General features: G+C 52.3%; 1 protein-coding gene across 4 annotated transcripts in view; it reads right to left on the reverse strand.

Annotated features, from left to right (window-relative positions):
- Positions 1-3,804: 3,804 nt before the first annotated feature.
- Positions 3,805-10,141, reverse strand: part of ZMAT5 (zinc finger matrin-type 5) — a 28,781-nt gene continuing 22,444 nt past the window's right edge. For 2 of the 4 annotated variants that reach the window (XM_019506725.1, XM_019506726.1), the window contains 2 exons: positions 7,591-7,702; positions 3,805-4,034 (listed from right to left, as the gene is read on the reverse strand). In XM_019506725.1, the coding sequence (XP_019362270.1) occupies positions 3,905-4,034; positions 7,591-7,702 (242 nt within the window). In that variant the 3' untranslated portion in view covers positions 3,805-3,904. The remainder of the gene's footprint in view (positions 4,035-7,590; positions 7,703-10,141) is intronic. The other 2 variants (XM_019506724.1, XM_019506727.1) reach the window with 2 other exon arrangements.

Raw genomic sequence — 10,141 nt, forward strand, 5'->3', positions numbered from 1 at the left:
GCACGCAGCCTCTGCACCGCAGCCTGGAGCTCCCCTGTCTGGCACTCCAGCGACTGTAATGTGGAGCACACCCCACAAGGGGAGATGTCCTTGATCCTGATCCCAGATGCCTGCATTCACAGCCAAGAGCCAGGGGCTCCATCTGGGTCAAGGCCTCAATGGTACCAGAGCGGGGGCTCCAGCTGCAGGGAGGAATCTCTGGGGTGCAGGGCGTCACCACCATCGCACAGGTAGTAGTCCGAGCTACTGCTCTGCAGACCCTTCTCCAGGCTCACCACCTAAAGCAGGCTTGTCCAACATACGGCCTGCAGGCCGCCATGCGACCCACCAAGCTGTTTTCTGAGGCCCACGGTGCTGCGAAGGGGAAATAAAAGTAAACACTGTTTACTTTCCTTCCCGCCCCTTGTCCCTCCCCCAGCCCCCCAGCAGCTTCCTAATGGCTGCTGAAGGGCTGGGGAAAAGATAATGTTCCCACATGCACTGCATCAGCTTGACGTTGCCAACGCGGCGCATGTGGGAAGAGGAGTAGCCGTGTGCCACTCGGGACAGGATGAGCCCAGCCGGAGCAGCAGGGGCTCAGCTGCATTTTCCCCCTACCTGCGCTGGTGGGTCCCGAGCGGCACACAGCTCCGCCGCCGCCTCTGCTGGCTGGTGCCGACCCGGGAGGGTCGTTCCCATCCGGAGCAGCACGCAGCTGAAGCTGGATTCCCACTGAACTACATTCATGCCCCGTGGGAATAATCACAAGTCAGCAAAATGGGTGGGAAGGAAAAGCCAGAGTTTTAACTGTGCACCCTAAAAAAGGCCATGAAAGAGTCAGAAGCACAACCGCAGAACCAGGACAGCTAGCTGGTGATGGCAGTCCAGTAGGTATGATGGGAATCCTCTACTCTCATGAGATTTAGGAAAGCAAGAGGACATGAGAGCAACATGTAGGCAGAGACAGTGCAGACCCTTGGAGCCATGTTAATAAGTGAGGACAACTGTGTTCCCACTCTGGTCGCCACTCAAACCTGCTGCCAAAAAATAAGTGCTTCCTACCCACTTACACTTTACCTGCTCTGAACTGGAAATGAGGCAGTGAGGGCCCTTCTAGGGTGGTCCACGGACAGTAGAAGCAGATCACACACAGAGAGCGAGAGATGTTCCCAGACTGTCCTCACCACCACATTTCTTCTGAAAAGCAGGGATATCCTGAGGTTCATGTAATGTTTGTAAAATGCTTGGAGAGCCCCACATAGATGCACTGCATAGAAATGCAAAATATATTTTACTTATTTGGTTGGCGTCTTGGGCTGAGATTTTCAAAGCTGAGTCAAAAGGCCAACTTCTATTAAAATGAATGGGATTTAGAGGGCTCCAAAGCTTTTATGACAACTTTGTAACATGCCTATCCACCCCTTTTTGCAAATCTCAGCCATAGTTTGGAAGCTCAGCCAAAGAACATAAGAGCATAAGAAGTGCCACGCTTGGTCAGCCGCATGGTCCATCTAGCTCAGTATCCTGTCCTGAACAGTGGCAGAGGTGGATGCTATAGAGGGAGAGTTTTCAACTGGTTAGACCCGTTTCATTGTCACTTCCTGCAACTTCATTGGTGTCAAAGGTCACATGACATCACTTCCTGATGTGATACCACTTCCTGTGAGGTCTTTGAATAAGGCTTGCTGGCCAACTGGGTGATAAAAAGTTCACACTCTGGCCCCACATTCAAAAAGGCTGGACACCCCTAGCCTAGAGCCTCACGTCCCTCCTGCTCACTTTCCTGTGCAAACTCCCACACTAACTCGCACACCGGGCCCAGAGTCCACCTGTTTGCGTGCTCTGTTCATGCAGGTCTGGTGACGTGGCTCCCTGAGGGGCTTGGCCAAGGAGGAGCTGGGGGGCACGACCCTTCTTGGCGCCCCGCAGCTGCCTAGCACACACCCACAGCAGGCCCCACCTACCTCCCAGCTGCACTGGGGGTCTGGGTTGGGGTCTCCCAGGTGTCCGCTGAGGGTCCTATGGGCTTCCGCCTGTATGTCTCACTCTGGAGCCTGGCCAACACCGCAGCTTCTGCTGTTGGTGGACCCTTTTAAAACATGCACATGTGCAGTGGGCCCGCCCGCAGCGCTGCCCCACTGCAACTGGGGGTTCCCATCCTGCTGGAGAAGGGGGCAGGGAAACGCCCCCCCCTCCCCAATCCCTCACTGTCACACACACCAGGAGGGATGTTGCATGGCTCCCTGGGGGGCTGGGCCAAGTAGGAGCAGGGGGAGGGGTGGCATGACTCTCCTGGGCTCCTCTCAGCTGCCTAGCAGCCAGCACTGCCAGCACCTGTCCCACCAACTCCAGCAGTGCACCCCAAGTGAGGAGGACATGCCGGGGGTGGCTCCAGCAGTGAACAGCCCCAGCTCCTCCCCAGAGCGGGCCACTGCCTAAGTGGCTAGGCACCGTGCCTCCGTGCCCCAGAACACCACAGGCAGCCAGACCAGCTCACCACAGGCAGGGACTAAATCTGACCTCCGGGAGTGCCTGCCACGCCCATCCATTAAGCCCCACATAGGGAGGGGGTCAGCGGAAGAAGGGGGATGCCATGGCCACCCATGCCTGCACCAGCTCACCCACCTGCCCCTGGGCTGCCTACCTGGAGCCAGGGGCCCCACACACAGGCTTGGACCCTCCCCTTCCCGCCCTGGCTGGCTGAGCTCCTTCCCTCCCCACTGGAGTTTCCCCCTGCAACATGCAGGGAGGCAGGAGGGAGTTCAGGACTTTACTGAGTGGCCCCCAAGCTCCCAACTAGGCAGCCAGGGACCTGTCACATGCAGAGAAACTTGTCAATGGCAGCAGCGATCTTCTTGAACACGGGTCAGGGATTCATAGCATAGGCAGAGATACCCCTCCAGGCAGCAGTGCACATTGTAGGGAAGCATGGGCTTGCCTGTGATGCTGTTGAAACTCAGGGCCCCGTGCCATGTTCTCAGCCATGCCCAAGACACCACAGTGATCAGCAGCAGCATGGCATAGTGGGTAGGGCACCCCCGGTGCATTCAAAACAGCTCATCACGGCATGCCTGGGTGGCTGACCAGGGCCACACTTGGAGCGGAGGCTACTTCAGGCCAGGGAAGCATGTGGCCAGGGAACATGACATGGGGCAGCCTTTTAAATAGTGGCCCTAGCACCTGGGCAGCTGCAGTCAGAGAGACAGAGAAGGGCAGAAGCAGCCCTGAACCCGACTACTCCTATCGGGCACCAGTCTGCACCTGACAGGCTGGCTGCAGCTTTCCTCACAGCTAACTTAGGATCACTGTCTCTTCAAGCAGTGAGGAAGGCTGCAGCCAGAACTGCTTTCCTCAGCACATGGCTCTGTACCCACCCAGGCACTGGAGGTCTCGAATGCAGGCCCAACATGATCACATATAAAGGTTATATACTGTCTAGTTACCACCACTTTAACCAGTAGAGTTGATCTGGGATCGACTCTTTTGGGGAGCCTGCCCTTCACCATCACAACTGGAGAAAAGCTTGCATGGACAGGTAGATTTGGCGTTCTGTTGTAAAGGCCACAAGGCTGGGGCTAATGCTTGTCTCCATTAGCAGGGATCTCCCAACCTCCCCATACCTCTTTCCAAGGAAAACCCTGTGGAAATCACGGTGCATGCAGTTTGTAACCCTTGCAGACAGGAAATGTGCTTGGCTTGTCAGTTCAGAAACAAGAAGGCAGTTTGCAGTAGGTCAGCAGAGCTAATGGAAAGTTGGAAAAAGTAGATGGTTGGGGCACCAACATATCTGACTAACTACCCCAACACAACCCAGACCAACCACTTGGGTTGTAGACAGTTTTATTTATAAAATAGCTGCAAATATTGTACATTTCCTCCAGAGAACATTCAGCTGCCCTTCTTGCATCTCTGGTCCTTGTATCCTTCACCCCCACTGAAGGTTGGCTGGGATTGGCCAGCCTCCAGGAGGCGGGGCCTGAAGCGATGGGGGAAGGTCTTGTATTGGAGGCCAGCCAGGGGGGTACTGAAACACAGATGGTTTCTCAGGCAGAGGGCTGGCAGGGAGGGAAGAAAAAAAAAGCATTAGATTCAGTTTCAGTTGTGCAGAGCCATGGCGATATTCTCTGGCCATGATAGCCACCCCTTTCTCAGCACAGTTTTTCAGTGTTCACCTCCCCCACCCCAAACATTTCTCTGGCCAAGTGAGAGGCCACAGCTTATCCCTGTACAAAGGCTTCTGGGAAAGTGGGTACAAGTCTCATTAGATCAAAGCCTGTGACTTAGAAGGTGGGGGACGGGGGGGGTGTCACAGGGAACAGTTTGTTGGGGAACAGAAAAACGAGGAGAGAGTAGATGCTGGAACACTTCACAACCAAGGATGGTGCAAGAAGGCAGTGTTCATCTCTGTCCGCTCACTTACTGGTCTCGGCTCACAAACCTGTGTATGATAGAGTTTTGACTAAACCTGATGTTTCCAAAATTTATTTTGGGCCAGCTATAATTCTGAGCTAGGTAGGCACTGCTGAAAGGGCTGGATATAAAGGAGCTCCCAAGATGCCTGTGGAAGTACCTAATCATGTTATTAGGGAAGGAAGCTCTAGCTGCCTGGGGGCAGCTAGAGCTTCCTTGTCTCCTTGTCTAAATGCTGCAGAACTTTTATTCATGTTCTGTGGTATGGATCAGTGAAGGTCCCCAAGATCAGTGCATCTGAGTAAAGAATGGCAAAAGCTTCCTAATAGGACATACCCTTTACTCCTCTCCCCCAGAGATCTACATGGCACTGGTAGCTCAGCCACCATGCCACACAACCATGATGCTGTCCCCTGGAACACAGAGTCTCCTTCCAGTTCAAGTGTGTATCATTTCCCAAAAATGTGCTTGTGAGTGAGAGAGTGTCTGGCATGTTTGTGGTTCTGGGAGACAGGAGCTATCACTGAGGCACCAAACACTTGCTTGACAGGACAAAGATTTGCTCAGTTAACACTGGGCAGCTCCTTAGCCCGAACTCAAAGTGAAGTGCCCTCTCACTCTGGAGAGGATAATCAATCAGTTTGTACGCCAGGGGCCAAACTGATCCACTGTATTGCTTTGCTCCAGAGGAGTAAAGCTTGACACCTAAGTCATAAATTCATGGGCAACCAGCCCCTTCTCCATTATATTTGCCATCCTAGGAGCAAGAAACATTTGCTCTTCCACACAAGCCCCAACAGCAGCCTTGTGCTGCTTCTTGGAGACCTCTACGTCTGACCCTCATGCATCTCTTTAATTGTTAAGCCAGGACAGACCCAATCAAGCTTTACGTAATGGGATTTATCCAGCAAATCAGCACTACCTCCACTCCTTCAGAGCCCAGATGATGTGCTCAGAGCAGTTATTAATGTTCAGAGGTCTGCTATGCATGCTGTCAGAGTGGACTGATCATTTGGCCTAACATTCACATTTCTTGGGTGATTTTTCTGGACTTTGCATGACATTGCTGAGAAATGCTATGTGGATGGTTTTGGCTTGTGCGGGAATGTTGCTTCCATCATATTCAGGCCTTGCCTACATTAGAAAGCTGAAGCTGGGTAAGGACACAGTTGTAGAATGCTGACTGATATACCTGATTCCTGTACTGGGATGAAGAAAGAGAGACTGCAGCATAAGATATCTTTGTACCAATATAACTGGCTCCACATTAACTGATAGCAACACTGGTGCAATCCCTAAAAAAAAAAACCTCAAAAAACTACCCTGCTCCCCTGACACAGGGGACACAACACTACCAACCCACGTGCGTATACCAGGCCTGATGATCATTCTTAGATTTCCGATGATCATTCTTAGATTTCCTTCTATCACTGCCTCTATCCAAAGAAAGACACCAGGCCCAGGCAGTGAGGGTTAGATTTTTCCAATCAGCCCATCCCTTTAAATCTAGGTTAGAAGGGACTGGATGGCTGTGTACATATATGTTAGACAAGCTGGTGGAGCTTTATCCATTTCTCACAGGATGGAAGGCCATGTGAAAGTAACTCAGCTGAGAGGACCCAGAGTGGCCAAGGGCAGAGCTGCAGACACAGACACTTCAGGTTATGGCCTGAGGCACATTATCAGTGGAGGCTAGAGCTACCTGTACCATGCCTGTGTCAGTGGAGGCAAAAGTACTCAGCTTCCAAAACCTTTTCCATCACTGCTTGAGCTGCTCCTACCTCTAGCTACATTCACAACAGTCAGAGATGGGAGCAGCCCCATTGTGTCTCCTGATGTCATCTCTGCTGGTAGACAGTACCTTCTCTACCACTTTGTGTCATCTAAAAGGCTTCACAGAAGCTACTAGCCAGGTGAGGCAGGCATGTGGGCAGGGCTATCATTCAAGCTTACACACCCATGAAAGCACTGCTGGATGCTTCCACAGAACATCACAGAGCCAAGTGAAAGGATAGACGGAAGAAAATGACTGCTCATCCAGTACCACAAAACAGTTCTGAGTACAAACCACAGCTGAACAGACCCCTACCACACTTGGGAGCACCTCTAAAGAATAGTCCCCAGCACACAGTGTAGAGCAGCAGCTTCTTGCCAGGCAAAGCAGAAAGCACAGATGTCTCAGCCAGCAGATCTCAGGGGCTGCAGGGTGTTTTGAGGCTGTTTTAGTATCGGTGAACTAAGCTGGTGGGGACAGCCAAAGGTGGGGTTTGGCTCCTGGGAAGCAGATATACTAGCAGAGCTTCCAGAGACTGAGGTGGGGTAAAAAACCAGACACCTGTCACTCCCAGCCCTCTTCCCATCTGTGAGGACCAAGGAGGCAGAACGCTGGTTAGTGATGATTCCACAGAGTCTGGCAAAGCTCTGAAAGGATCCCTGAGCAGGGCGAATGTAATGGAGTAGATGCTCTGCATGGGTATCAAGGTTATCGACTGTAACAGTACTCTGCTGCAGGGCTAAGAGCAGCAGAGCTGCGGGGGGAATAAATGGGAAACAGCAAGCCTAGCAATACTCGAGAAAGAAGATTGAGCCCAAACCAACGCAGGAAGGACAGAAGCATGGAGATGAGAACAAAAGGGAGATTTGGCGCTTGACCAAGCGTCATCCAATTAAGCCTGCAGCACAGTCAGGTGACCGCAAAGACAACAGGCACTATCAGGCTTTCAGAGTGCCACTGGGAGGAGCTGATCCCCCTCCCTTGCTAGCACACCAAAAGGCAGGCATTGGTAGAGCTCTGCAAACAGGATAGGCAGAGGGTGGGGAAGCTGTCCTGGAGATGGGGTAACTGGGCAGTCCCTGACTGAGTGTTAATGACACTGAGCACTTCCTTGGCATTCTCCACCAAGACAACTCCAAGCACCTTCCACCAAGGAGAGAAGTTTCACTTTCTCTGCTTCAGAGAGGAAAACTGAGGCACAACGAAAGCAAGGCCCAGATTTTCAGTTGGGCATGCAGAGACAAGTTTCTACCCTCTTCTGATGTATGCATGCAAGTATGATGCACACATCAAGTGTGCATTCACAGCTCTGAAGCCTGCAACTTGCAAAGGCTCTAAGTCAGTAGCTGTGCCTCCTGACTCTGCATCCCTAGGGTCCATCAGGACTATTCATTCTCCTCAGAAGAATGGCTCCTAGCTGCACATACCTGTTACTCTGAGCCAAGCTCAGCCTCTTTGCTCTCTTCTCTAGCCACTCCTTGATTGTACCAACTGGGACATCTGCTCCTTCCTGCTGCTGCTCCTTTGATCTCCGCTCCTCTGTTTGAGGGGAGAGAAGGCAAGAGGGGATTCATCAGAGCTAGCACTACAATCCTTTCACTCCATTTAACATACTGCTCATTATCCTTCAGCTATTTCCTTGCAGTCAATAGTTTTTCCAATTCAATTTGGCCCATGGCAGGCCCTCCTCCTCCACTGCACACCTGCCATTGGACGCTTGACTTCCCCAGGGCCAGGGCCGGGGCCGGGGCCAGGGCCAGGAGCACAAGCCAATTCTGATTACCTGCACAGCAAGCAGAGGAGCAGGTCAGGCACTTACTGAGACAACCTGGCCCCCTCCCCACTCTGGGAGATTGGCTTTGACCTCTCCTGCAGCATTTACTGCTGGCCCAGGGCCTAGAATAGCTTCCAGAGAACCGGTCCTCTGCCTGGCAGGGAAGTAACCAGCCACCTCTGCTCCAGCTAGCTGGTTATGAAGGGGGAGTTTCTACACGTCAATGTGGAACTGGCATGAGTTTCAGAGGTCCAGAGGGCACCTGTGTGAGAGGGAGAGACTAGGCTTTGGGGAAGCCTAGCAAGAACACTAGCAGAGTTTGTTCTCAGGGTGTTTGCTGCTCAATGCTTTCCAGTCCCAACTGCTTGCAGGACAGAGACTTGCCTGACCAGTGGTTAGTCCAGGCTAACATTCTATCTGGATATTTCAGTGCCAACCCAGCAGGGCCAGGAATGGTAAAACTAAACTGGAGCTTCCATTTTGCATAGCCAAGGGGGAGATGGTAACTATGCCCCTTCTTGAACACGATCAACGACTCATGACCCCAGTGGCTGGGGGGGGACACAGTGGCAGCAGGAGCATGGCGGCCGGAGCTGGGGAGCTCCCACAACCTGTCGGTGGCCGGTGAGGAGGCAAGTGCCGACCAAGGTCGGCAACCATCTTCAGCCGCCACCAACAGCGTCAGAAGTGGTCAGCAGGGATTGCAGACCACCCGCAGACGCCACTGGCACTCTGGCATCGGGGTGGTGAGTGGTGACTGCCTACCTTTTTGTAGTGGTTGCACCGCCACGCACAGGGGGTGCACATGCACCCATGTGCACCCCCTACGCATCGCCCCTGTTGCACACTTTTAATCCCAGAGCTGCCAGGTGCCAGTTCAGCCCCTGACTGAAGATGCAGCAACCACAGGTCTGCTCTAAATTAGTCAGGTAACAGGCCTCCCAAATCACCAGAGTGCAATGGCATCCAGGCGCACACACTTCCTGCAGCCTGTCCCCTAGGTAGCAACTGTGACCCTCTGACAGCCAAAGAATTCTCAGTTGTCCCAGTCAGAGTAGCTCTATGGTCCCTGTGTACCCAGATGAGGCCATGGCAGAGGTCAGGATCTAACTAATACCACAATCACATACCTCCCCAGAAGCATATCAGACAGTCAGCAAACAAGACATTCAGAGCTATGTTAAGTCCACAATACATTTCCTTTAGAAGGAAATGCAACTACTTAAAAAACTGTATGATATTAACAAAGGAACCTCCTCACCCTCCTGGAATATTCAAATCCTTGGGGCCTGGTCACTCCTGAACAACCTTCCCTTCCCTACCCTACACCATCCAGAAATCATAAGCCCAGGGATCACCCTTCCAGGGACAGCTGCTCTGAGCCACTTTCTGCAAGGAGCCTGCTCAGCACCCAAAACATCACACGTCACACTCTTAGGGAAAATATTATACATTTCCAGACAGAGTGTGAAATTAATATCATTCGGGCAGAATGAAGGATGGCTCCATCCTAACTGTGGCAACCAATTATTCATCTGCCTGTTGAATATTAATGAGGACAGCAGAAACATGCTACACAATGAGCAGCAGAAGATGGATAATTTGTCTTCTGGCCTTTTCACCTGGTGCTGCTGGAAGAAGCTGGTAGTGTATTTGCTGCCTCTACCACAGAGGCCTGGTTCGATCCCAAAGCATATGCGCTGCTTGGGAATCCAAAGCCAAGGACCTTCACTGCATGAAAGGCAGCTCATCAAGTCTCCTGTCCTCCTTGGATTCTCAGTTTTGAAAACCACCCAGCACTGGTCCCAAACTGGAAGGGACATGCAGAGGGTGTCTAGGCTAACAGAAAGGGCACCGGAGTGGGACTTAGGAGAGCTAGGTACAATTCCCAATTCAGCTACAGTCACAAAGGAGGTCTATGGGCAAGCTGCTTAATCTCAGTTTACCTCAGTTTCTCCCCTCTGTAGATCGAGTATTGGTCCTCTGACCTTGTAGTGAGACTTGGAGGGTCATCTACCAGTGACTGCAAGGTACTTAGGTCAGTGAGGACAGCCACACAAACACCTAGACACAGACGAGGTTGGGGCTTCCCTTTTACGCCACCCCATCAGTAGGGCAATGCCAGGCAGGAGAGTGCCCTACACTCAGGCTGCTCAATATTTAGCCATGAGGGTAGCACTAATAGAGCAAACCAGGCTCAACTG

The sequence above is a fragment of the Gavialis gangeticus genome, unplaced genomic scaffold (genome assembly GCF_001723915.1).
Source record: "Gavialis gangeticus isolate Ggan-Ray unplaced genomic scaffold, GavGan_comp1, whole genome shotgun sequence".
NCBI classification, from domain to species: Eukaryota; Metazoa; Chordata; order Crocodylia; family Gavialidae; genus Gavialis; species Gavialis gangeticus.